General features: G+C 54.8%; 1 protein-coding gene across 1 annotated transcript in view; it reads left to right on the top strand.

Annotated features, from left to right (window-relative positions):
• Positions 1–12,379: 12,379 nt before the first annotated feature.
• TNS3 (tensin 3) overlaps positions 12,380–27,639 on the top strand; it is a 215,631-nt gene continuing 200,371 nt past the window's right edge. Inside the window, exons 1-2 of the mRNA XM_042977197.1 lie at positions 12,380–12,387; positions 12,545–12,725. Coding sequence (XP_042833131.1) covers positions 12,380–12,387; positions 12,545–12,725 — 189 coding nt within the window. The remainder of the gene's footprint in view (positions 12,388–12,544; positions 12,726–27,639) is intronic.

Here is a 27,639-nt window from a genome sequence, read left to right as displayed (position 1 = left end):
GGGACCCCTCCTCCGGGTTCTTCTTCCTTTGTTTGCTGAGCATGAAAACCACTCCCCACCCCATAAATATGGAGGCTGATAACTATAAATTACCCTTCCTGCTGCATTCAGGGCTCAGATCTTTGGAGAAATGCTCTCCTCTGAGCCCGCCGGTGTTAAATAAATCTCCGATCCCCCACGGTCTCCGAGTGCCGCTTGGTTTTTCCGCCAGCGTTCCAGCCCGGTTCCGTAACAAACTGACTGAGCCACCCACACGCCCCAGATGCAATGTAAGGGCATAAAAACGGTTCCTCCAGGAACCTGTGTCTCCCTCGGTGGGTGGCTGACTCCGTCGGACGAGCATGTGATTCTTGATCTCGGGGTCGTGCGTTCAAGGCCCATGTTGGGCGTAGAGCTTGCGTTAAAAAACAAAACAAAAAACAAATGGTTCCTCCTCCGTGAGGCTCCTCAGGCTAGCCCCGGCAGGTGAGTGGTCTGTTGGTCCCACTTTCCGTGGCTTTCCTTTGTCAAAGGGGGGCTCTGCTCAGAAGGAATCCCGGAGCCTGCAGGGCTCAGAAGAAGTCTTATTTAATTACCAATAGATTATCCAAGTGCTTGCCTTTCTTCGCTGTTTGATCTATAAGAGCAGCAGCCAGGACTTCGGCTACTGTCTGCATCGTCTTTGCCCGGCTTCCCCTCAGAAACCTCAGGAGGGTCAGGCTCCATGTTTCTAAGCGGTGATGGGCGACTGTCAGGTGTCTGATTTGCTGCTCTCCTTGAAGAGGCCTTGGATGGGGTGGGGCAGGTGGGGCAGAGAGGAGGGACCCGTGGCGTCTGTGCTCCTTCACGCTGGACCCTGGAGGATCCTAGGGGTGGAAACCAGTGAGGGCGTCCCCGATATGTATTTACTTATTTAGAAATAAAGATATTCATCTTTATTCAGCCCCGGGGGCCCTGTGGTTCTGGCCTGGCCAGGGAAGGCCAGGGTGGAGCCCCCACCTCCTCTCCAAAGACCCCCTTCCAAAGACATGGATGGAGACCCAAGGAGGGTCTCTCACCTGAGGTCTGCAGAGCAGAGACCCCATTGGATGCTATGTTTCCTCTTGGGACTAAAAATATCATTCACAAGATCATTGGAAGGAGCCTGGGGGCCCAGGGACTCCTTAGGGGTGCAACCCTGGAGGGAGTGGGGGGTCTTGGGTTTTCATGGAGTGCAACTGGGGGACCCCAGGGTTTCTCAAGGTGCTATCCGAGGGGGCTTGGGGTTTCTTGGGGCTCAGTCTGAGGGGCCCCTGGGTTTCAAAGATACAATCCCAGAGGGCTCTAGTGTTTTGGGTTGTAATCTAGAGGCCACAGAGTTTCTTGGGCTGCAAGCCAGAGGGGCTAGGCTTTTGGGGTGCATACTGGGGGTCCCAGGGTTTCTTGGGGTGCAACCCTGGAGGGTCGAGGGTCCTGGATTTTCACAGGATATGACCCCGGGGCCCCAAGATTTCTCAGGGTGCAATCTGAGGGGGCTTGGGGTTTCGTAGGGTGCAGTCTAAGGGGCCCTTGTGTCTCAGGATACAAACCCAGAGGGCCCTAGTGTCTTGGGATACAATCTGGGGACTCCGGTGGTGCAACCATCGGGTCCCTGAGATTTCTAGGGGCACAGCCCTGGGGACCTAATGCTCCTCACGGTGCTGTCAGCAGACTCGGCGCAAGCCAGCCTCACTTGTTCCAGCTGTAGGCTGGGGGCCCTGCTGCGGGTACCCCAGGGGATAACAGGAGTGACTCAGCAGGGCAAGGGACTTCCTGAGGCCTGGGGGAGGGGACGCACACCGGAGGGGCTCCTCTGCCCTTGGGCGAAAGTGGGTATGTTCAGGGGACCCATTCACACCTCTTCTCTGAAAACCTTCAGTGTCCCGGGTGCCTGTGAGACCGTCAGAATCTTCATGTACCAAAGGTTTGCTCCCCAAACCCTCCGGTCCTACCTGACCCCATGGAGAGCCCAGGTAGGAGGGGCACAAGGCGTTGAGAGCGCAGGCCCTGGGGCACAGGCAGCCGGGCTAAGGAATCCTGCAGGACAGAGTTCCTCCCTTAGATCTGCTGGGAATACGCCCACCTACATTCTTGGACTAGTTTAAAATCTTCGGGCTTCCCCTCCCCTCCCCCCCACGGAAGCTGATCTTTAAATAGAAAGGAGTTGCTGGTTAATAATGTTCGGGAAAACAAAGCTCTCCTAAATATATACCTCTCTCTCTCTCTCTCTCTCTCTCTCTCTCTCTCTCTCTCTCGGGCGGGAATGACAAAAACAAGCCTTTTTTTTTACAGCACATTCCTGGACCCAGCCTTGGAATTTGGAGCCCTGGCCTCAGGGATCTGCCTGCTTATCCACCCCTCCCCCTAGGAGATGTTGGTGATCCCCGTGCTGGGAAGCCACACCTCAGGCCGGAGATTCTGCGGTGGTGGGGGTGGGGGGACCCAGGCGAAGAGGGTTCAGTTAGCAGAAGCCACGCCAGCCTCCCTTGGTGACAGTGGAGGTGCTGCTGTCCTCGAGGGGTGTCAGGGTCACAGGGAGGGGTGGGGGGAGGTCGCACAGAAAGAGGCCAAGGTGGCTGCATCTGCGCTGAGCACGGGACGAGGTTCTAAACAGAACTCGGGAGCCTGTGCTCCCAACAGCCGGATGGGATTGATTCAATTATCAACTCCATCTTTTTTCTTTTTTAAGCTTATTTATTTTGAAAGAGAGAGAGAAAGAGCACGAGCACACAAGCAGGGGAGGGGCAGACAGCGAGGGAGAGACAGAATCCCAAGCAGGTTCTGAGGAGCCATCAGCGCAGAGCCCGACGCAGGGCTCGAACTCATGAACTGTGACATCATGACCGGGCTGAGCACCCAGGCGCCCCAGCCTCTCCATCTTTTACTGAAGAGGAAACCAGGGCACAGAGGAGTTAACTTGCCAAAGTCACATAGCAAACACTCGGCCACTCTAGGGTTTCACATTCGGCCTGATTCCCGGGTGTGCTCCCAGGCAGAGAAGACAGAGGGACCCACATGCCACTGTGGGGGGCGCGGTGCACAGGCCCCCAGCTCTGCAGAGACACACCCCCGCAAAGCAAGAGCCAGATCAGTCGGCCTTTATCTTTCTCATAACTGATGCTATCTTGTCCAGCATAGGGAGGCTTTCAAACCTCAGAACCAAAAGCAACTCTGAAACACACCACCCGGAGGTCAGGTGCAGTCTGTGGGGCCTGTGGCTGTTGTTCAGCCAGGGATGGGGGAGCACGGCTGCAAGAAACAGACGCATTCCTGAGATGTTACATGCAAGCTTGTTTTTCTAATAAATAAATTACATGTTACATGTTCAAAGGAATATATGTTTAGAAAGAATCTTGCTGTTGACTACCTTTGTAAACCAGTATCATTTTATAACTAATTCCTGGAGCTTGTGGGTGGAGGGGAGGAGGAGGAAGGGGGGGACAGAGGCCCAACCAAGGCAGGCATCCACTCCGGTACCTAGCTTTCTCTTTTGGATTCCTACTGCTGACCTTTCCCACCCAGGCGGTGCCGGGAGGGACCCCCTGGCTGAGCCGGCTGGATGCTGAGGTAAGAACGTCATCAGGAGCAAGCCGTGGGGCAGGCCAACTGGTCCGGCCCCTGCAGAGAAGTTTCCAGATCCCCTTCTCTGATGGGCAAATGCACAGCTGGGGCTTTCTCGTTTCCTTTGATGGCACTTGAGGGATGCAGTCTGGCTAAAGGTGAGTGGTAATGTTGACTTTGATTCAAGGAGTGATCCTTAGTTTTGGGTGTTTATGAAGAAAACTTATGCAGACATAAACTGAGAGCAGTTTAAAATTCATTGTCACGGTGCCTCCACTGATATCAGATTAGGGCCTGAGCCCCCGTGAGCCTCCAGCTGGCCTTTCGGGGACCTGGACACAGCGTGGGGCCACCACTGGCTCAAGATGCGGGACAGAGATTGAGGGGTCCCTCTTTCCTCCTAGGATCCCCTTCGCAGCAGAAAATGGCATCATTGAGACACCTGCGTGGCTCAGTCTGTTAAGCGTGGGACTCTTGATTTTGGCTCAGGTCATGATCTCGAGGTTCATGAGATCAAGCCCTGCGTCCAGCAGTGCGGAGCCTGCTTGGGATTCTGTCTCTCCCTCCCCTGCTCTCTCTCTCTCTCAAAATAAATAAACTTTAACAGAAAATAAAAATTAAAGCTTAAAAAAAAGAAAATGGCATCATTTCCCAGAGGATTATGCACCTGTGGTCTAATTTGTAGACACTGGTGTATTGTGCAAAAGGTCGCAGAGAGTGAAGGGGGACGCTGAGGAACAGAAATCGCTCCCCGAATGTGCTGAGCTCTGGGTTGGAGTGGGGAGAGGCCTGGAGCATCTGAAGGGAGTTTGACAGGGGAGGAGAGACCCTACCAGGCGAACCACGGGGCATCTGCGGAGCAGGATTTTCTCTGCAGCGGGGTTCTCCGTGGAGAGCTGCTTAGTGCACACCCGAGTAATTCCTTCTGTAATTCATAATTGTTTCAACGCAGAGGAACAAAACAAAGCCACAGAGCCCTGGCCGCTGGCCTGCTGGCCCATCTAGAAACAGGAAGAGGAGAACGGACTGGCCCTCCCTGCATTCTCTCCCCGGCCCTGGGCCCTGTGCCCCCTCCCCCCACCCCCCGCAGTAGGTCTCCGTGGTCACGGAACTGGCACCAGTGGATGGCAGACCCTGTGCAGAGGCCACAGGGAGGTCCCCCTCTGTCCTGCACAGACCCCAAGACTACAGGGGCCACGGCCTCGGTTTACAGGTTCTCCCCCAGAACTGAAAGGGCCTGAGCTGAGCCTTGTACCTCCGCCTTCTCTCCCGCCTGAGGTAGGGACCCTCCGGCTGGGCTCTGGGGTCCTGTCCCCTCCTGCTGGGCTCTGGGGTCCTGTCCCCTCCGGCTGGGCTCTGGGGTCCTGTCCCCTCCCCTCAGGCCCACCTCCTTGGATGCCTGCACCCAGGCTCAGGAGGGCTGTCCTTGCCCCCACACCTGGCTCCTTCCCGGGCCTCGCTGGTCAACATGTCCGCACCTTCTTCTTCCTCCAGGGTACCTGCCCTGCACACCCCTTGGGGCATCTTCACACAATCACAGCTTCTCCGGACCTCAGAACTGCGGACAGTGGGCTGATGTTTCTGCGGCTGGGGGGTCCCCTTCGCTTGGAAGCATTCAGGCTGAGCCTTATGAGTGTGAGCCTGGTAAAGGGGACATCCTGGCCTGGAAGGTGGAGGTCGGGGACTTCTCCAGCTGGAACATTCTGGATTTCTCAGATATGCCTGGCATGACCCACCGTCGCCTAACTCTGGCCCTGGGATCTCACTGCAGGGGTCCCGGAGGCAGGGGCCCAGCGGCTGCCACCGGCGAGGGCTCAGTACTGGTTTGCTCGGTGAACACACCCTTAGGGCCTGGGAATGAGCACGGCTGCCTGAGCACATGCCCTTTTGAAGGTGTGTTGGATGGATGTTACAGCCTCTAAGTGCCACGTGCCTGGCGCACAGTAGGTCCGGTGAACCTTGCTGGGTGGGTGAGTGAGCGAGCAAGCCAGTGACCTCGGGTCTTCTTACTCCGCTCAGGCTCCTGGAGAAGTACCAGCTGGCTGGCAGGTCAAACACCTTCTGAGGAAGGAGAGAAGGCAGTCTCTTGCCTTCTGGGGCTGGAAGTCGGAGACCCGAGCATCAGTGGGCCAGTCCCTCCAGAGGCTGTGCTCCTGGGCGTGCACGCGGCTGTCTCCTCCCCTGTGTCCTCACATGGTCGTTTCCCCTGCCCGTATGTCCTGATCCCCACTTCCTATAAGGACGCCGGTTACACTGGATTCCGGCTCACGCTAGTGACCTCATTTCACATCAGTCACCTCTTTAAAGACCCCATCTCCAAGTACAGTCATATTCCATGATCCCGGGAGTTAGAACTCCCACACGTGAATTTTGGGGGATCCCAGTTCAGCACAGCGGCCTCATGAGTGGCAGGTGACTGAGAATGCCGTGAAGGCCACACCACACGGGGAGGTGCCCATCGAGGTCCCACAGGGGAGCCCCCGCCCGCCGTTCCCATGCTGCTGTCACACGCAGAGCCCTGGGGCTCCCCTCCGGGGCTCGTCTATGTCGGTGCGCGTGGCATTGGCGGCTGGGGGCTCTCTCTGTGTGGCTGCAGAGACCCAGCCTCCCTCTATCCTGTCTTGGCAGACCCCCTTTCTCTGTCTTAGCTCCCATCTGAAGTGTCGGGCCTGGGACTGCAGACCGGTTTCCAGGAAGACAGGCCTGCCCTGCTTTCCCCCACGCCCCTCCCCTCCCTCCAGGCTCCAGAGGGAGGGGCTTAGTGAGAGGGGCTTCCCCACTGAAGGTCTCTCTCGCTCTCTCTCTCTCCCACCGGAAGTGATTGTGTCTCGGGCCCTGCAGGTGGGGCTGTGCGCATGGGGATGTGTCTGTGGGTCTAGAGGGAAGGGCCCTCCATGTCACCTCCCCAGGCCCCTGCCCCAGACAGCCTCATTCTTGTGATATTTGGTGGGGACGTATTGCTGTCCCGCTGGTCCAACTGGATCAGGAGATCCGAGCTCAGTCTGGCCCTCGGCTTGTCATTCACATTGGAGAGCTGACCTCAGCAGGCCTCGGCTCTCCGCTGTCCCAGGCTTGGTTGGGACAATGGCCAGAGGCTCCGGACTCCCGCAGCTGCCCATGGTCAGCCCTCCCCCTCCCAGGCTCTGCAGGGGAGACTCTCTGGTCTTCTGGGGGCCTGGACCTCAGCTCTGTGCAGGAATCACGGCTTGTCTTGAAACAGGCTTCCCCCATGGTGATGTTGGAATCTGTGCTGATCATGCAGAAAGCAATTAGATCGTCAGGGATTGTTACCACTTTCAGGAATCTAGAGCATTCCTCACTCTGATACACGGAATAAAGGGAGACGGAGGTACTACCTTTTGTAGTTCCCTTTACGTCAGCAGGTTGAAAGTCAGGTGTGATTGGTGTTCTGAAGTTTCAGGAAATATTCGTATCATCTGAAGCAGGGACACGGGACATGTATGGTTTAGCAACGGACCCGTGTACGGCTTTCTTCGCAGTGTATGTCCCAAAGCAGTGCCCACTGTCCGTGCTCAGGTGAGAGATGCCGGTGACCGTGTGGCCATTTGTCCCAGGCACAGAATCAGAAGAAGTATTGCACAGATGCTTCAACCAGTACATTTTGTCTCTCAGAATAAATCTAGTATTTCACTCAAAAAGAAAAAAAAAGTTAAGGGTGCAGATGTGCTGGGGAGATTGAGGGAAAGAGTGCCAAATGTCCACAAGTGCAGGTTTGGGCAAGCTCCCCAAGCAAGGAAAGCAGGTTTCTTTGTGGCCAAAGGTTCACAGGAAGTTTGGGGGGGGTCTCTGCTCGCTCCAGGGTGTGGAGGGGTGGTCTGCAGGACATCTGGCACTTGGGGGCACGGGGGGAGGGGACATGGGGGGGCGGGATCTGCAGAACATCTGCAGCCAGGGAAGCATGGCTGTGCTCACATCTATAAGGAAGGCATTTCTCCTTACAGGTCCCTTGGCACTTTTGAAAATAAGCTTGTTATTTGAGAACAAGGACAGGGCAGAGTCCCCGGATAGACCCTCCCCCCCTCCCCCTCCCCCCTCTGTCACTGTTCTCTGATGGGTACCTTGCATTACAGTGTCACCTTGGCACAGCTAAGACACCAGGGCTGGGACCTCACTCTCTCCCAAAGCCTACACGTATTTGGAGTTCATTCGTTGGACCCCGCTGTCCTTTCTCTGTCCCAGGACCCCGTCCAGGGATCCTTCTGGCCGGGCAGTTCTCCGACTTTGTTTCTGACGACCTTGGGAGTTTTGACGAGACTGGTAGGGTGTTTTCTGGACTGACCCTCAGCTGGGACAGGCCAGCTTCTCCTCCTGAGGCTGGGGTTCAGGGTGAGCTGGGAGGAAGCACAGAGGCAGGGCCCTAGTGCCACCAGCTCACATGGGAGCCACCCGTCACCGTGCACCCCAATCGCCGGGCTGAGGTCACGGCTGTCCAGTTTGCCCGCCTCACTTGCTCCCAGGCCTCCGACCCCTGCTCTCTCAGAGGAAGGAGGTCACCAAAGCAGCCACACTCGCGTGGGGATGAGGCGCCGTCTCCCTGTCTCCTGGAGGGGAGCTACACACATAGATTGTTTGGAATTCTGCCAGGGAATTTTGCCTGTTCTCTGTCACTCAGCATACATTCAATCGATCGATCAGTCAGTCAATGTGTATGGACACCTGGGTATTGGCATGTATATTTTGAATTACAACCCAAAACTGTATTTATTTTGTGGTCCACGTTGCTCTAGGTTTGACCACCATGAGAGAGCTCATCAGACTTGGAGGCCGTGTCCTTTTGGCTGCCTCCATCCTGTTAGGCTGTGAGCACAGCCTCGCTCTCTGGCACCACGAGGTGCCCCAGGCTCAGCTCACTGCCCTGCCCTAGAACCAGCCACCTCTCCCAGAGCCCCCGCTCCTCTTAGTGGGGAGAGGGGTTAGAACCGGGGCCCGGGAGCTAGGGGTGCCTCTTGGCCCTGGGGTCACTCCTTCCCAGTCTTCTCCAGCAGCATTTTATTTTATTTATTTGTTTATTTATTTATTTTTTAAAGTTTATTTATTTATTTTGAGAGAGAGATCAAGCACAAGTGGGGGGAGGGGCACACACAGAGAGAGAGAGAGAGAGAGAGAGAGAGAGAGAGAGAGAGAATGTCAAGCAGGCTCTGCTCTGACGGCACAGTCATGGGTCTCAAATTCACAAACCTCGAGATGACGACCCCAACCGAAATCAAGAGTTGGACGGACGCTCAACCGACCGAGCCACTCAGGCACCCCTCCAGTGGTGTTTTGAATAAAGGATCAAGTTCATTTCAAAGGAAGCCAGAGAAAACACTGCTGACTTGGGTGCGACCTCGGGTGATCACCGGACAACCCGGAACTCAGCTCTCTTGACCCTGAGATGGGACCAAAGCACCTTTGCGACCCTCTTCTGCATTTGGAGGGTGGGATCAGATGTTCTCGCAGGTATGTACAGTGTGTTTCACCCCTTCGGGACACTGGACTAAACGTCAGTCACTTAGCGCTCCCCGACTTTCCAGACCTCTCCCTGGATTTGTCCATTCTTCCAGAATCTCCCATTTCTTCAACATGAACCCTCGCTGGAGACTCTCTGTGGCCCATGCACCCAGTGCAGCATCGGGGAGAAAAGACCTATTGGGGAGAAGGCAGCAGGAGCGCCAATGACCACTGGGGCTCTCCTTCTGGACCGGAGCCCCTAGCTGGCTAGACGTGTGAGCTCCTCACTGCTGGGGCTTTGGGGCTCAGCCCCTGCCACGCAGGACCACGGGATGAAGGGAGGTGGGGTGGGGCAGGAGGCAGAGTCCAGACTCTCCAAGCAGCTCCCCCTTCGGGTGGCCAGGGACCTCCCCATGGCTCAGAAGTCCTGGGAAGCACCGGCAGGTGGGTCCTTGTATCTTGATCCGGTTAGGAAGGCACCTAGCTGCAGGAACAGAAAACCCGGCAGCTGGGGGCCTCGACAGCAGGCACCAGAAGCCCCAGTGGGGTCTGCCCAGTGGCATCTTCCCTTCCGCTTGACCGTTGTCATGTTTGTCCTCACACTCCTGGCTTTGGGTCTCCTGGGCTCCCGCTCTAAGTACCTGTAGGATGGGGCCCTGCTGGGTTCGGTCTGCAGGCTGCTCGCGGGGCTGGGGCAGGTCTCCCCCCGCCCCCCAACAGTTCTGAGCATGGCTGGAGCCCCAAGAGCCGGCCAGTCATTCTGGAGAGGGCGCCAGCCCAGTGGGACCCGCAAGGGGCCTGCAATAACCAGCTGGTTCCTTTCGATGAGCCCTGGCCCCGGCCAGGCTCTGGGGGCCAGCCCTCGGCCTCAGCCTCCTTTGGGGTCGGCCTCCTCTGCAAAGAGTGTCTTTCTGCGGGGGTCCACCTTCCCAGGGTGGCCCACCCCCAAGACCGACCCATGTGTCCTAGGACGCCTCCTGCAGCACCACACCTGCTGCCTCCCCACCCTCTCATCTCTGGGGGGATGACCCTGCTCGTCTCTGTCTCAGAACCCACACCTGCAGCCCCCGCAACCGCACAGGCACTGGGCCACAGGGCTACGGCCACAGAAGAGGGTGTGTGCGCGCACTGTGGTGGAGAGGGAACCAAGGTCCCGCGGGTTTGGGGAAAGCTCTGGGAATCAGAAGAGGCCAGGTGCTGGGTTGTGTGTTTGGGGAGAGGATACCGTATCCCAGAGATCTCTCAAGGAGCACGCTACCGACATGTGCCACGCAGGCTTGGGGCCAAGCTCTGGCCTCATGGTTTCTACAGCACCGTGAACTTCGTCCTGTTTTCTGCTGCCCCTTCCAACTGGCTCTCTGGAAAATGCTCATTTTCAGCGCAAGAAAGTGAGAAAATTATCCAAGTCCTTGGCCACATGCTTCCTTTGACCCAGGGATACTAAATTATCAGACTTTGGCCACGGCCAAGACCATCTCCATAGCAATGACAAGCTTCCAGAAAGTTCTTTCTGGACTCCAGTGGGAACAAGAGTGAGGCAGCACAGAGGGGCTCAGGGTGCTAGAGACTCGGCAGAGCCCTTGCCCAGACTCCCTCCTGCCCTGTCTGCTGTGCTGGGAAAGGACTGGCAGCTCTTGGTGAGAAGCCGTTTTTCCCTTAGCTAAACTGGTTTGAGACTTTTGCTTTCAGATTGAGATATTTTTGGATGGGTAAGGATGGAAAAAATGCGTGTCCCTTTTTCAGATAATTGTGGCTGTCCCACTCTTTGTTGAAGTTCTTGGAAACTCAAAGTTGTGGGCAGTGAAGGTGGGCGGCCTCGGACCTGAGAAAGCACCCTGCAGGTGTGGCCACCTGCACTTTGTTGAATCAGGGAGCCAGTGGCACGGACTCTGGCAGGCAGAATATTTGAGAACACCAGGTGCAGGTCGCCTCCTCCCTTCTTAGGGCTCTGAGGGGGGTGAATGAGGACAGACACTGTCTCAATAGGCCTCCAAGTCCCCACAGCCCCAGAAATAAGGAGGTGGTGCGGCTGGCCAGCTGGCAAGAGGCAGTGGGGCGGGTGGGACTTTGAGGGAGAGCAATTTGAGGACAGAAATTCTAGAAGAGGCTGCCTGGTAGGGATGAAGACACCCAGCTTCCCAGCCGTGAGCATATCTGGCCTTGTTCTGGCAAGTGGACATCCTGATACCTTATGAAGTTCGAGTTCACTTAGGGACCTGGACATCGTGACAGATTCTGACATGCAAGATGGATAGACCTGGTAGGCTCGGGATGTTCAAGCAAAGAGCCAGTTGGTGCGAATGTTGGGGGGGGGGGTGGGGGCAAGCCGGGCAGCTCCAAAAGGGGTAAGCGTAGCTTATTGTCCTGATGGTTCCGGATCTTTCTCATATTCTGTTGCTGAGCAGCTGGGGGACCTTGGACAAATTATCTAGGATTTCATCTTGTTTCCCTATGGGTAAAAAGAAGATAGTTAATACCAGCCTCAGCCCCATTTAGGGGTCAGCTGGCTGTGGACTCCTCCCCTGAGGCTCCATTTCGGGTCCCCCCTCTCCCTCCTGTCAGCCCTGGGGCTGGGGTCTCCTAGAGGGCAGGAAAAATGTCTGTCCTATTCCTGAGGCCTGGGGTTCAATGCTCAGGAAGCATTTACCCCAGAGAAAGAATGCCCAGTTCAGTCTGAGAATGAGTTATGTGCTTTTGACATCTTGAGAAATAATGCTACCCCGTAGAGCAATGCACTTGCGAAGAGGCGCTGGGCCCCTGATGAGGGGACGCTCCTGGTAACTGCACCTCAAGGCGAGCCCAGCCCTCTCCTGGTGGGATCCTAGTAGAATCCCTATGCCCCAGGTGGGGCTGAATCTCACAAACTGCAAGGTCATGACCCCAGGGGAAATCAAGAGTTGAATGTTCAACCAGCTGAGCCCCCAGGCGCCCCAAAGTACAGCGCTTCTAATTCTGCCAAAGGGTGTTTTCCAAGGGGATCTTTGGAGGTTGCTGCCCACTTCCCGGATTTCACTAGTGGGAAAACCAAGACCGAGAGGCTGACTGAGGGGATATGTGGGTCTGGGGGATGCTGGCATCTCTCTGCCTTTCCTCCCCTGAGCACCCCTCTTCCCCTGACGGCTCTTCCAGAATGCTCCTGGCCAGCCTAAATCCTGCTCCTTTCTCCAGGCTCATTTTAAGAAGTCATGTGACTTTTGAAGTCTTCCCTGACCCCTCCCTCCACTGGCCTGACCTTCCAGGGACTTGTTAAGCATCTTGTGCTTTGCCTGTCGTGGCTGTGCGGTTTTGCGTCTGCACGACCCTACTAGATTGTAAGCTGCAGGCGGGCAGGGAGGTCTGGGTTCCCGAGAGCGCGTAATCCTAGCGCCGGATGCACGCGTGCGTGGCTGAATGAATGAGTGAATGCAGGAGTGAACGAACGAGCCAGTTTTGCAGGGATCCGGACCCCAGCAGCCCTTCGCGCCCCACCCGCAGCCCGCGGACACTCGGAGCAGGGGCCCCCCAGGTGGGTTCACCGTCTCGCGGTCCCGCGGAGGCGCACGGGGCCAGGTGACCGGCGGCCGGGCGCGGCGGTGGCGATTGCCCGCGCCGCCTCGAGGGGGCCCTGCGGCGGGCGCGGCCGCGAGCCAGGAGGACGGCCCGCCCGCGCTGCCGCCGCGCAGCTCGGCGCCCGGCCTGCTGCGGCCATCGCCCCGCGGGACCCGCCGCTCGCCCAGGTACCGGGCCGCGCCGCCGCCCTCTTTGTGTCGGGCCGGCGGCCGCGATTGCGCGCCGGGCGCGGGGAGGGGCTCGGGGACGCAGCGCGGGGTCGGAGGCGAGGATCTGGGGTCCGGGGGCGCGGCCGGGGCGGCGCTGCGCGGCGGACTTCGCTTTCGGGGACGAGTCCCGAGACCGCAGGGCTGAGAGCCGCGCCGGGGCCCTGTCCCGGTCCCCGAAGTGGGCGGGAGCCGGGGGCGGGGGTCCCCGGGCGCTCCCTCCTGACTTCTGAAGGCGCAGGAGCCTCGCGGGGGGCGCCCGGGGCGGGGGCCTCTCGGGGCCGGCGCCACCTGTGGCACGTGCCCCCCGGCCGGCCGGCGCAGTCGCTGACAAGCGGCAGGGGGGAGCGTCGGGGCGCGCGGGGCGCCCGCGGGGGGCTGCGTTCGGGGTGGGCGCCGCGGCCCGACCGGGGCGCTGGGGTCTTTGCTTGAAAGGATGTGAAAATCTGTGGTGTGGCGGGAAGGGACTCCGGAGCTGCCAGAGGGCGACCCCCTTCTCCACCACGATTAATAAAAGCGCCCGGGGAAGTGGGGCCAGCAAGGCTCACTGTCGAGGGCGGTCACTGCCTGTTCAGAAGTCCCCCTCCAGTCCTCCACACACTTTGACCTTCTGGAGGTTTTCATGAACGTGATCCTCAAAGACTAAAAATGCACTGAAAATCGGGTAAAAGTTTTCATTTCATTGAAGTTTTCATTGCATTAAAGTTGCAAAGCGTTTCGGAACCAGCCGGTTTGACATTTTGGTGTGTTTGGTCTGCCTGTTGCCGTCTTTGAAGTGCTGTAGTTAGTTCTCTGCCCTTTGAAAGAGATTGGATTCTCTCCTCTCTGGGGCCTGGGAGGTTATATTTGCAAATCAATCAACAAGTATTAAGAAAGGCGTTTCTGTAGAGAGGCCTGGAGGAGCCTGGGAGGGGCTGGCGAGTCTGTGCAGCTGGAGGGTGGAGGGAACGAGGCCAGTCCCGGAGCATGAGGGGACCTTTGTGCACAGGGAGCTGCCTGGGACCTGGCTGGAGGCCAGACTCCTGACCTCAAAGACAAAGTAATAGTATCTTACTTTGCAATATTGCCAAGGAATAGTGACCTCTGAGGCAAAGTAATCACATAGTAACAGCAGGTACTTAGCATTTGCTTGTGCTAAATGCTCCTCATGCCTTTATTGCATTTCATCCCAGTGGCCTTCCTCAGATGGGACTGGGGTTGTTGCCCCATTTTACAGGTGCACAAACGGAGGCAGAGAAAGGCCGAGCATCTTGTTCATGTTGATGAAATGTGGTGTGGCGCAGGGCTCCAGCCGGGATGGAGGTTTGCAGGGCCCTGTCCTCGCCCCTGCTGTTGGATGCAGGTTCTGACAGCAGGTTCCTCAGCTGAGGTGCAAACTGTGAGCTGTGGCAGCAGCTGAGTTCTTGCTTTGCAAAGCACTGAGAAGGTGGAAAAAGTAGTAGCTGCTGGGAACCGGGTGCTCCTCGATGCAAATTGACCAGCTTTTACAAAGTGTAGGTTTGGCACCTAATGGTTTCAAAAGGAGCAACTTGCAAATGTGCCTGTGGGAGGTGAAGGTCACGGGGTCAAATATTATGGTCCTGCAGGGGATGTTGCTGATGGGGATTTAGGGGGGGAAAAAAGGCCTGGGAAGAAGGCTAAAAGGCAAGAAAAGTGAGGGGAGGGGCCTAGTGGGGAAGGTTTCTGACCCACTGCTGGCTGGCCCATTTTACAGATGAGTAAATTGACAAACAGGGATCCCATCAAAGCTCTGGCTGGTGCCCTGGCGCTCAGGCTCCTTGTCTAGGACCAGCCTGGCATAAGCCACCCCCGTGTGGGGAGAAAGCTTTCTGTTCCCTCCCAGCACCCTCCCCTCGCCTCCCCCCCCCCCCCCAGCTCCTGTGGGGTGGAGAGGTGCAGGGCGTTCTTGCTGGAGAACCCGCCAGCCTTAGCCAGCAGTGTTACTGTTGTGGGGCCGCTGCTCTCTGAGTGGGAGGCTTCCCTAGGGTGCCTCCCAGCCATGACTTTCTCTGGGAGAGGCCCTGTTTCCGGGCTGGGCCTCCGGCGGGGTCTGGTTCTGCCCCCAGGAGCTGGGCTGGGGTCCGGAAGATACAGGCCCTTTCTGGTAGAACTCCGTAAGCACGGGGTGATGTGTGCCCCGTGCACCTGGAGGCCCCTGTAGTCACCTCTGTCGATCCCGAAAAAGGACTCCTGGTTAGTTGGTTAGTTCAGTAGGTGTTTGGTTAAGTCAGAGCTACTGTTTGGGTGTAGGAAGCCGTCACTGGTCACTGTCACTGTCTGGGTCCCGCGCACTGTTCTAGCTGCTGGAACCCTTGCTGCCCAGCGGGGGGTGGGGTGCATGCAGGGGGGCGCCTTTCTGGGGGTGCCCATGTGGAGCTGGTATCGAACACCATTCTGCTGCTGCTTTTAAAACACCTAGACATTCAGAATCGCTTCCATCAAAGTGCCGTTGAACGTGACTTCTGCTGGCTTCAGTGAATGTTGTGAGTCTGTTTTCATGGGCTGAGCCCTGTGGATAGCAGGCGGGGTGGTTCCACAGCTGGAGTGGGCTCAGGGTAGACACGGTTATCTCTCCACGACTGTCCCTTTCCTAGAAGGGCAGGAAACCAGAATCTCCTGGTTTCTAGAACTTCCTGTTGCCTTCTGCCTGTCTGCACAGTGTTTGGTGAATGTCCATGGGGCAGTGTGGGTCAGGGGTGCTCTGTCACATCCACGAGGCTGTGCATTCAGGGACATCTGGGTATCTGCTGTGCCTGGATTTGGTACAGCCCTGCCGGGTGTCCCAGAATCCCCCTGGGGAGCCGCTGAATTGGAGCGGGGGAGGCCTGCGAGGGCAAGGATGACCACCACGGGTTGGGGGAGCCCTTAGGAGCGGTCAGAGTGCCCCCCCCTGTGTCACTGCCCCCTGCCCGTGTCATCAGCGATGACCCCTGCGCGTTTTAAAAATTATGTTAATTTTTTTTAAAAAAGAAGGCAGTGATCTAGTATTAATATATATTGTCCCAAATGGGCTAATTTGATGAAAAATGTGTGTTTAAGGAGTCTTGGTCGGTAATCAGGAAAATTCCCTCCGGTGGGGCATTCCTGATCAGGCAACTTGGAGCCACCAGCTCTGGGAGAGAAGTCTTTCCGATGCGTCTGTCCCTCATCCCTGGGCTGGACAGGGCCTCTGTGCTCAGCTAATGGCCTTGCAGTAGCACCTTTTTGACAGCTTAGCTGTCCTCACCGACACAGGACCTGATCTTCCCACACCCTCCTCGCAAGGTGTGGTTTTTGTCTCCGCTTTCCAGAGCTCTCAAGACCTGGGGCTGGTTGGAACCCTGGTCTGATGGGGACAGTCTGTCCTGCCTTAGTGATGGGCGGGTGGGGGGTGGGCAGAGCCTCTGAGTGCGTGCCTTGGTGTGGTGCTGGGGGCGGGGGGGGGGGTGTCCCGGATTGGAACCCAGGTCCATCTGCAATCTTGGGACTTGTTCCCAAGACCAGGAGTCTCCATGGGTCCCCGCGAGGGGCTGGCGAGGTGTCCGCAGCTGGCGGGGCTCCTGCCCCAGCTGCTTCCTCGGACAGGGAGCCTGTTGTCGCTTTCTGCTTCTCTTCCTTCCTCCGTCAGTGCTCATTGTGGCGCGTGGGGGCTCCCGCCTTCCTCTTCCTCTCCTGGGGAGACCAGAGAGCGCTCACTGCACCCTTGGCAGTCCCAGCTTTGTTCTTCAGCTTTAGGAGTCATCTGTGGGCCCCCGTTCCAGCTTCCCGAGTGGCGAACCGCTCACGCTCCCGGGGCCGGGCTGTGCCTGTGGGCCCCGTCCAGGAGGCTGAGGCTCCAGGCAGCTGGCACTGTGCTCAGAGGCCACCGCAGGGTGTGCCCTGAGCGTAGACTTTCTGAGAGTGGCTGTGAGCAGGGAAACCACCCCCCCGAGGTTCAGAAGGCCCAAAAACTAGCTGCAGCCTACAGAGAAGGCAAGTGTCCCGGAAGGCCTTGCCGGCCTCTGGCGGCTCTCCTGTAGGCAGGACGGGCCTGGAGTGGGGACCCTTCTCCGGTTCCCGGCACACAGCTGCAGGGTGCTGCCTGTCACTCATCGTGAGCCGCAGGAGAAGCGTGGGCAGGCCCACATCTGGCCGGCGAGGCGCCCTGGGGCCAGGCCGGGCCATTAGCTGGGCGTCTGCGTTCTGTGCGCATTCCTCCCGGAGCCGGGCTGGAGCTGGCTGGGGGAACAAAAGGGCTCCATTGACTGGGTCCTGGCCTTCCTCCCTCCTAATTCATCACCTCCCAGGGGCTTCCTGAGCCTCACTCCCTCCCTACTGGGGATTTTGGACGCAGATCAAAGGCATGGCTCGGGCAGCCTGCTGGGAGGAAAGAGTGGGTTCTGGTGGCCACAGACTTGGGGTAAAGCCGCCCTTTGTCGTGGGGAGTGTCCTTGGGGCTCCCCACCTGCAGCCTGGGGCCTCGGTGCCCTCCAGGGGACTCACACCAGCACGAGCAAGCCCTGTGGTGGTGTTTTGTGTGACTTTGGGGTTGCCTCTCGGACTTGGGTTGGGGTTTCCTCCCTGCTTGTGGCCCAGGGCCACTGCTGAACTTCCATAGCTCCGGGGTCTCTTGCTGGAATACCACTTCCGCATTCTTGGAGGCGCTATCTGATCCCCCACGGGGGCCAGCAGTGTGATCCTTGGAGGAAGTGGTGGGACTCGTTTGTCCTGGTGATCTGAGGATGGGATCTGAAGTCCCCCGGGGTGGGGGTGGGGGGGGGTTGGGCAGTGAGGGAAGGAAGGGGCCTATCTATGCCCTCAGCCGGTTGGGCAGGCATTTCCCCTTGTCCTGGGCCAGGAGGGGAGGGGACAGTTGTCACCAACATTGTTCCCCAGTCAGAGAAGCTTCCCAGAGAAGCATCCCAGGTAGTGGATGTCTTAGCTTCTTAAATTGATTTCGGACTCTTTCTACAAAATAATTGTCACGCAATACGTGCTGGCTGTCAACTTGGAGAGCCGTCTTTCTGTAAGCACTGGCCCAGAGGCAGTGTTCTGGAGGGCTGTACTTCTGGACTTTACCTCGCTGAGATCACGTGCAGTTTTAGCACCAACAAGGCAGTAAATGCATCCCTCGCCTGCCCCCCTGCCCCCTGTAACCACCTCTGCACACGCACGGCCATCGGTGACAGTGCCCCAGGAGAGGGATGTGTCGTAGCGGACGTGAGGGCCGTGTGTCCTTTGCATGCACCGCCTGCATGCATCATCCCTGCACGGGGGCTGTTGAGCAAGATCCTGGCCCGTCATGTCCGCGGAAGGACTTGCCAGCCTGACCGAGGTCAGAACACAAACTTCTTTTTGGTATCGTGGTAAAATACATAAATCATAACATTTTCCGCGTTAACTTGAAAAGTTCAAGCGCACAGTTCAGCGGCGTTGAGCACATTCATGCTGTCCATCCCCAGATCCGTTTCCCTCTGGAGAAGCCCTGTCCCCATGAAGCACTAACTCCCCACCCCTTCCCCCAGCCCCCCGCTCTATCCCCCTACATTCTCTCTCTGTGAATGAGTCCTCCAGGGACCTTGTTCAAGTGAGGTCACATACGATTTGTCTTTTTTTTTTTTTTTTTTTTAAGTCCGAAGCAAGCTCCAGGCTCTGAGCTGTCAGCACAGAGTCCGACATGGGGCTTGAATCCACGAACCTTGAGACCCTGACCTGAGCCGAAGTTGGACGCTTAACCGACTGAGCCCCCCAGATGCCCCACAATTTGTCTTTTTGGGCTTTTCCCACTCGGCATCACGACCTCCGAGGTTCACTCGTCTTGCAGCAGGTGTTAGACTGTCCTTCCGTTTCAAGGCTGAAGAATATTCCCTCGTGTGGATGGAGCACATTCTCTCCTTCGGAGAGGGTCACTTGGGTTTGGTTGTTGTGAGCAGGGCCGCTGTGGTCGAGGACATGCAGGTATCTGTTTTTTAGCCCCCGCTTTCCTTTCTGCTGGGCATGTGCCCAGGAGAGGACACAGACTTTTGGACGTCCCCTTGATATATACAGTCGCATCGCAATGTGCTCGTTAGAGCCTCTCTGTGTCTGCCCAGCATCCCTGACTGCTGGGCCTAGTTGGCGCCCACAGGGTAGAAACCAGGCCCGCGGGGGAAGGAAGACGGAGACTTCTTACTGAGCTATTTTGACAGATTGTGTAAACTCAGTGATTAATGGAACGAGGCAGGAAGAATGTCTTTCATTTAAAAAAAAAAAAAAAAAAAGAGCCTTCAGAGTTGCTTGGTTTTATTTTCAATTAAAAGGGTCTGATTCTGTTTCTGGAGAATGGTTTTAATTTGGATAAATAGTTCAGTCTGGGAACCGCATGCCAGAGTCTATGATCTATGAGTGCAATTACCCAGGGCTCCGTCGGCCGCTTTTCGGACCCGGGCCTGCTTTGGTTTGGCCTCAGTGCTGGGGCCCTGCAGGTGCTGAGCTTTGGGGACAGGCCACCCTCCCGACCTGTGCACAGGATCTGCCGGGGCCATCGGCCGCCTTGAGAGCAAGAGGCCCAAGCCTGGTAGTCGCTGGTTAATTTTTATCTTCCAAGAGTGCATGTAGGATCTCGAGTCAGGGATGCCAAGGAGCAGGCCCTAGATCTCCCCTGCCTTGCAGTTGGACCAGATTCACTGGCATCTTTTCCAACGTGGGTATTGGCGGCATTGGTCAGGTTTGGGGGACGCGGAGGGGCAGACATTCTTACAGGCTTCCCCCTTACGGAAGCTTCTTCTGAGGCCAGGCACGGGGCTCCCTGAAGGCTGGGCCTGGGGCCTTCTTTCAAAGGGGACTGGAGGTGGATCACAGAGTTGCAGAGTTGCAGGGAAGCTGAGAGAGGGGGAGTCCTGGGGGCTCTGGGGAAGGAGCCCTCGGGGAAGCGGCCTTGGGAGCATGAGGCCCTGGAGGAGGGATGGGGTGGAGGAGGGCAGAGGGGATGAGAAGGCACAGGACAGAACATTCCACTTGCTAACCTGGGGAAAGTGTCAAAGCCTCAAGTCTCCACGCTGTTTAACCAGTGGGGGCGAAGTCTGCGACGGGGCCCATGGGAGCTCTCTAGTGTGGCCAGGAGCTGCAGCAGGCTGCCCCAAGTGCAGGCAGCCACACAGGAGGGGCGCTGGATGAGGTGGCCCTCTGCAGCGGGGAGGGGTCCTGGCCCTCTGCATCTGAGGGTGGGGGGAGACTCTCAATCCACAGGAGCAGCCGGTGTGGACCAGGCCTGCATCCCGGGCTGCGCTGCGCACAGGCCCCTGATGAGGGCACTTCCCAGCATAGGGGATAGTAAGGTCTCCCGGCTGGGGGCTATTGGGAGTTGTGGGGAAGGAGGGCACTGGCACACGGGGTCCTGACCCTCTTCTGGGCAGGCAGCTCGGGGGCTGGAGCCCCGAGGAAGTTCTGATGCGCCGCCTGGTCCTTGGGAGGCCCTGCCCGTCCGGTACTGCATGGGGGGACGCTGGGAGCATCCGAGGTCTGTTTTCCCAAAGCCTGTGCACCCCCACTTCTGGAATGGCCCTGGCAGCTCCTAGGTGCCCCGCAAAGCCCTTTCTGGTCGCCCACCTGCAAGCCTGTGATTGTGACCGGATGAGATGTTTGGATGAGGTTGGGGGCAACGTCAGAGTCGAGTTCTCTTGTCCTCGCCCCTTCCCACCCCGTTTCTAGGGGAATACCCATGGTGTGCGTCATCTTGGAGAGCATAGTTAGCTGTCACAGCGTTTCCGTTATTGCTGGAGATGCCATCGCCCGACTGCTGTTACCATGGTGATGTGGCCACCGGGTGGGTGCAGTTGGGGGGCCCCATGGTGCCCACAGTCCCCAGCGTCCAGGTCTCCTGCGCCACTCCTCGGGCTGGCGGCCAGGGCCCCGCCAATGTAGGTTTCCTTACAGGGTCACCACGTGCAGCGTGAACAGCAGTCGGTAGCTGACAACGTGTGGCAGGATGGTGGGCACTGAGGCCACAGGCAGGCTGGCCATGGCTCCACGAGGCTCCGTGACCAGTGCTCTGGGTAATCATGTGGCCAGGACCTGGAGGGGCCGAGCTCAGCTCTGCAGCCTGGAGTGTTCTGTGGGGTCTGGACGGGTTCAGCTTCCTGGGTCTCGAGCCAAGATGGTTTGGGTCAACGGGCTGGGGGCTGCCGGAGCCTTTGGCCAACCTCAGTCTCTCTTGTTTGCCCCCCATTGACTTTGGGGCTGCCTGCCTGCCTTCCATTGGTCTAAACCTGTTGTTTCTGCTGTGTTCCGCCTGGTGTCAGACCCGAGTGCTCTGAGGACATCAGCATGTCTACATCCTGTGGTGCCAGATGGTGTTGAGCAGAGAGGAGGCCCTTGGCTGGGGGCAGCTGGCTGTATACCCTGGGGCTGGGGCAGAATGGGAGCCGGCCTGCGGACCTGGACCCAGGACAGCCACGGAGCTTCTCTCGCAGCCTTGCTGAACGGCCTAAGGACGCTCCCTGGTGACAGCATGCGCGTGAGGTCATCTTAAGGACACACTGCGTTTTCCTTCCTTTTCATCTTCAGTTTCTCAGCCTTTTCAGAAGACTCCATCCCAAGTAAGCATTTCTGACCCCTACGTACCCTGCCAGGCACCTGGGAAGGAGGTGGGCTGCGGACCTTGGCCGTCACAGCCCGTGTACCCTTCCTGACGCCCTCTGGGATCAGCTCGCTCATTTGTGTTCACATGTCTCTCTCACTAACATCTGAGCTCTTCCAAGGCTGCTGCTTTCGATTTTGTAAGATAAGAGCTTTGGAAGCTGCACAGAGTTAATGCTGTGCCCTTGGGCAAGACGTTTTGTCACCGGGTCCCGGGAGCCCTGTCCCCCCCTCATCGGCAGCATGCCCGGCGTGCTTCACAAACCAAGGACACAGTTCCACACCCCAAGGGAAACCTTCTAGAAGCTGATTCTTTACTGGAAGAGAGGGGCGTGCTCACACGTTACCCCAGGGTTTCAGTAATTTTTTCAGGGTCGCCATTTTCTTTTTTCTGGAAGGTTTGCTTTGCAGTGAGCTCCATTAACTTTCAGGCGAGGGCCGCTGACACGGCCTCTTACAGACTTGAGAATCTGACCCATGTTATTTCCTTGGAAAACTGCCACATTTCAAGTTGTCATATTATTGAGAGTTGCCAGTAAATGCCCGCTAGGAACCCATGCAGGCTCCCCGACCAGAGCCACGAACACAAGGCCTGAGTTTACTGGTCGCGCAGCACAAAAGAATATTCTTTTTGGACCGAGCGAGTGGTGGGGTTTCCTTGAAACCCGCACTGTAAAAAAATGGCAAGAATGATTTCCTTTGTCTCACGCTCAGAATGGATTCCAGTGTTGATGCAGACTCACCAGGATGTGTAATCTCTTGTCTAATATTTAAACGAGGGTTTTGTTCTGGTAAAAACGCGGGGCACCCAGCAGACTCCTGCGGGGACAGCAGTGGCCCGTCCTCCTTAACCGGCTTTCTGTCCAGCCTGCCGAGGTCACGTTCATAAATTCTTTCGTACGGAACACATATAAAACAAAACAAGACAAAAGGAAACAAAACGAAACAAAACAAAAAACTGGCCTCGGGGCACCTGGGTGGCTCAGTCGGTTAAGTATTTGAGTCTTGGTTTCGGCTCAGGTCGAGCATGATCTCACCGTTTGTGAGTTCGAGTCCCACGTCTGGCTCTGTGCTGGCGGCACGGAACCTGCTTGGGATTCTCTCTCCCCTGCTCGCACACTCTCCCTTTCTCAAAATAAACAAATGAACATTAACAAACCTGGTTAAATTTCGGAGAGCTGTTTCCATCTGCTGTGTGTATGCTTGCTGGTGGGAGCCCACAGCTTGCCGTTGGGATGAGGGACGGGGGCGGGGGGTACATAGCACCAGGCTGGCCTCGTTCGCGGGCCCTGTGGTCCCTGGTGTCTGCTGGCCCGTGTGCCCTTCTCTCAGTGGGCAGCTGGCCTCTCGAGGGCCATGGTGTGACTGCACTGCCTGGCTCTGTTTCCCTAGCGTGCTCGTGTGTCCCCCACTTAAGGAATGACGTGTTGCGTGTCACTTCACAGGCCCCAGGCTGGTGTCCGAAAACGGGCAGGAGGGGCACCAGTCCTTTGTCTGCTTGTCCCCTCCCTCACTCAGTGCTTTTGGGCACCTGATGTTTACTGCACCCCAGCCGAGCACCTGGTGCTCTTGACCCTCAGCACACTGAAGGGGTGGGGGCAGCTGGTCCACCGGATTGCTGGCTGTGTCTGCCTGGACGTGTTCCCCCGGAGCAGCTGCTGCCTGGCTGGCCTCCGCCCCCGCCCCCCAGCGGGCCCCGAGAGGTGTCCCCAGGCCCTGTGGGGTCCCTGCTTCTCTTCTTTCGGCTGTCCACTAGCAGGAGAGGTTACAGGCAAAGTCACCCACTGCGCCGGCAGGAAGGATAGGATTGAGCACATCCCCCCTCATGCACCTGCCCCCGGGGATGGTGCGGCTGGCCTCAGAGAGGGGCGCTCCTGTCCGGTTCACTGTGACCTCCCGTGTCCCAGGGACTGGAGGCCCAGTCTGGGGCTCTTTTTAAAATGTTTACTTAGCTCTTTCTTTCTTTCTTTCTTTCTTTCTTTCTTTCTTTCTTTCTTTCTTTCTTTCTTCCTTTTTTATTGAAGTGTAGCTGACATACCATGTTGTATGTTTCAGGAGTACAACATAGTGGTTCAACATGTATACCCATCATGAAGTGACCACTACCGTAAATCTAGATATGATCTGTCCCATACAAAGTGCTTCGATTCTGTTACTATAATCCCTATGTGGTGCATGGTATCCCAGCATCTTATTTTTTTGTAATGTTTATTTTTGAAAGAGAGAGAGAGAGAGAGAGAGAGAGAGAGAGAGAGAGAATGAGCAGGGGAGGGGCAGAGAGAGAGGGAGACACAGAATCCGAAGCAGGCTCCAGGCTCCGAGCTGTCAGCACAGAGCCCGATGTGGGGCTTGAACTCACTAACCCCGAGATCAGGACCCGAGCCGAAGTCGGACGCCCAACTGACCGAGCCACCCAGGCGCCTCATTTTTTTTCTTTTGTAACTAGAAGTTTGTACCTTTTAATTCTCTTTTCCTATTTTGCCCATTCCCCACCCACTTCTTTCTGGCAACGACCACATTGTTCTCTAGAAGTCTGTCTGTGTTTTCTTGTTTTTAGATTCCGCATGTAAGTGAAATCAAATAGAATTTGTCTTCTTGTCTGACTTCATTTCACTTAGCATGATACCTTCTAGGTCCATCCATGTTGTTACAGATGGCAAGATTTCATTCACTTTTATGGTTGCGTAATATCCCATTGTGTACAAACACCGCCTCTCCTTTATCCATTCATTCATCAATGGACGCTCCGCTCGGGCTGCTTCTGTATCTTATCTGCTGTAAATAATGCTTCAGTAGACATAGGGGTGCATGTATCTTTTCTAATTAATGTTTTTATTTCTTTTGGATATATACCCAGAGGTAAAATCACTGGATTAGAGGGCAGTTCTATTTTTAACTTTTTGAGGAGCCTCTGTTCTGTTCTCCAGAGCGGCTGCACCAGTTTGCATTCCCACCAAGCAGTGCAAGAGGGTCCCCTTTCTCCACATCCGCGCTGACACCTGTTGTTTCTTGTGTTAATTTTAGCCATTCTGACAGGTGTGAGGTGGTATCTTCTTGTGGTTTTGATTTGTATTTCCCCGATGATGAGTGATGTTGAGCACCTTTTCATGTGTCTGTGGCCATCTGGATGTCTTCTTTCAAAAAGTGTCCGTTCATGCCTTCTGACCGCTTTTTTTTTTAATGTTTAGTTTTTTTGAGAGAGAGAGAGAGAGAGAGAGAGACAGCGTGAGTTAGGGGAGAGGCAGAGAGAGAGGGAGACACAGGCTCCAGGCTCTGAGCTGTCAGCACAGAGCCCGACGTGGGGCTTGAACTCACAAACTGTGAGATCGTGACCTGAGCCGAAGTTGGACGCCTAACCAGCTGAGCCACCCAGGCACCCCATGTCTTCTGACCACCTTTAATTGGATAATGTGTGTGTGTGTGTGTGTGTGTGTGTGTGTGTGGTTGTATAAATTCTTTATAGATTTTGGATACTAATCCTTTATCAGACATGTCATTTGCAAATATCTCCTCCCATTCCGTGGTTGCCTTTTAGTTTTGCTGGTTGTTTCCTCCGTTGTGCAGAAACTTTTTAGTTTGATGCAGTCCCACGTGTTTACAGTAGCTTTTCTTGCCCTTGCTTCAGGAGACTGTTCCCCAAAAATATCTCTAAGACCAATGTAAAGAACTTAATAGGAGCTTTATGGTTTTGGATCTCACTCAAGTCTTTAATCCACTTTGAAATTATTTTTGTGTTTGGTGTGAGAACGTGGTCCAGGTTCATTCTTCTGCATGTTGCTGTCCAGTTTTCCCAGCACCACTTGCTGAGGAGACTGTCCTTATTCTATTGGATAGTCTTTTCTGCTTTGTCATACATTCATTGGCCATACGATTGTGGGTTTATTTCTGGGTTCTCTATTCTGTTCCATTGATCTATGTGTCTGTCTTTGTGCCAGGACCACACTGGATCACTACAGCTTTGTACAGTTGACATGAACAACATGGTATGTCCAGTTTTGTTCTTTCTCAAGATTGCTTTGACTATTAGGGGTCTTCTGTGGCTGTCCATACACATTTTAGGATTCTTTGGTCTAGTTCCGTCTGTGAAAAATGCTGTTGGTATTTCACACTTGATCTTAGCCAAAAGACTGAGAAGCGATTGCTATTGCTATTTTGGTAGGGATTACATTGCATCGTAGATCACTTTGGAGTACGGACATTTTATCAATATCAATTCTCCTAATCCATGAGCATGGTATATCTTTGTGTTTGTTTGTGTCATCTTCAAGTTCTTTCATCAGTGTCTTATAGTTTTCAGTGTACGGATTTTTTTTACCACTTTGGTTAAATTTATTCCCAGCTGTTGTAAATGGATTATTTTCCTAATTTCTCTTTTTGATAACTTGTTATTGGTGTATAGAAATGCAACAGATGGGAATGTAAGCTGGTGCAGGCACTCTGGAAAACAGTATGGAGGTTCCTCAAAAAACTAAAAACAGAACTACCCTACGACCCAGCAATTGCACTACTAAGCATTTATCCAAGGGATACAGGTGTGCTGTTTTGAAGGCACATATGCACCCCCATGTATAGCAGCACTATTGACAATAGCCAAAGTATGGAAAGAGCCCAAATGTCCATTGACGGATGAATGGATAAAGAAGATGTGTGTGTGTGTGTGTGTGTGTGTGTGTGTGTATACGTATATATATATATGTATACACACACACACACACACACACACACACACAATGGAGTATTACTCTGCAATCAAAAAGAATGAAATCTTGCCGTTTGCAACTACATGGATGGAACTGGAGGGTATTATGCTAAATGAAATTAGTCAGAGAAAGACAAATATCATATGACTGTACTTATAGGAGACAAAACAGATGAACATAAGGGAAGGGAAACAAAAATAATATAAAAACAGGGAGGGGGACAAAACAGAAGAGACTCATAAATATGGAGAACAAACTGAGGGTTACTGGAGGGGTTGTGGGAGGGGGGATGGGCTAAATGGATAAGGGGCATTAAGGAATCTACTCCTGAAATCATTGTTTCACTCTATGCTAACTAATTTGGATGTAAATTAAAAAAAAAAAAAAGAAATGCAACAGATTTCTGTATGTTGATTTTGTATCCTGTGACCTTACTGAATTCATTCATTAGATCTGATAATTTTTTGGTGGAGTCTTAAGGGTTTTCAACAGATAGTATCATGTCATCTGCAAATAGTGACAGTTTTACTTCTTTTCCAATTTGGATCCCTTTTATTTCTTCATCTTGTGTAATCGCTGTGTCTCGGGCTTCCAAAACTGTGTTGAGTAAAAGTTGTGAGACTGGACATCCTTGTTTTGTTTCTTAGAGGAAAAGCTTTTAGCTTTTCACTGTTGAGTATGATGTTGCTGGGGCTTCTTATACATGGCTTTTATTATGTTGAGATATGTTCCTTCTATACCTACTTTGTTGAGAGTTTTTATCACTAGTGGATATTGAATTTTGTCAAATGCCTTTTCTCCATCTATTGGGATGATCATGTGATGTTTATCCTTCGTGTTGTTAACGTTGTGTATCACACTGACCAACTTGCAGATGTCCAACCATCTATGCATCCCTGGAATAAATCCCACCTGATCGCGGTGAATGATCCTTTTAACGCACTGTTGAATTTGGTTTGCTAGTATTTTTTTGAGGATTTTTGTGTCTGTGTTTATCAGGGTTATTGAACCGTCATTTTGTGTGTGTGTGTGTGTGTGTGTGTGTGTGTGTATCTTTGGCTTTGGTATCCGGATAATTCTGGCTTCATAGAATCAGTTTGGAAGCATTCCTTTCTCTTGTATTTTTTGGAACGATTTGAGAAGGATGGGTGCTAACTCTTTAAATGCTTGCTAGAACTCACCTGCAAAGCCATCTCATCCTAAACTTTTGTGCTTTGGGAGTTTTTAAATTACGGATTCACTTTCATTCCGTGTAATAAGTCTGTTCAGATTTTCTGTCGCTTTGTGATTCAGTCTGGGAAGGTCGTATGTTTCTAGGAATTTGTCCAGTTTGTTGGTGTATAGTTGTTTGTAGCAGTCTCTCTTACTATCCTCTGTATTTTGGTTGCTGGTTGTAACGTCTCCTCTGCTTTTATATATTTGGACCTGCTCTTTTTTTCTTGATGAGTCAGGCTAGAGGTTTATTGATTTCATTTATATTTTCGGAGAAGCAGCTTGTAGTTTCATTGGTATTTAAAATTTTGTTTTAGTCTCAGTTTCATTTATATCCACTCTCATCTTTATCATTTCTTTCCTTCTACTAACTTAGGAGTTTGCTTGCT

This window comes from Panthera tigris, chromosome A2, assembly GCF_018350195.1.
Source record: "Panthera tigris isolate Pti1 chromosome A2, P.tigris_Pti1_mat1.1, whole genome shotgun sequence".
Lineage (NCBI taxonomy): Eukaryota > Metazoa > Chordata > Mammalia > Carnivora > Felidae > Panthera > Panthera tigris.
This window is presented reverse-complemented; position numbering and strand designations above follow the sequence as displayed.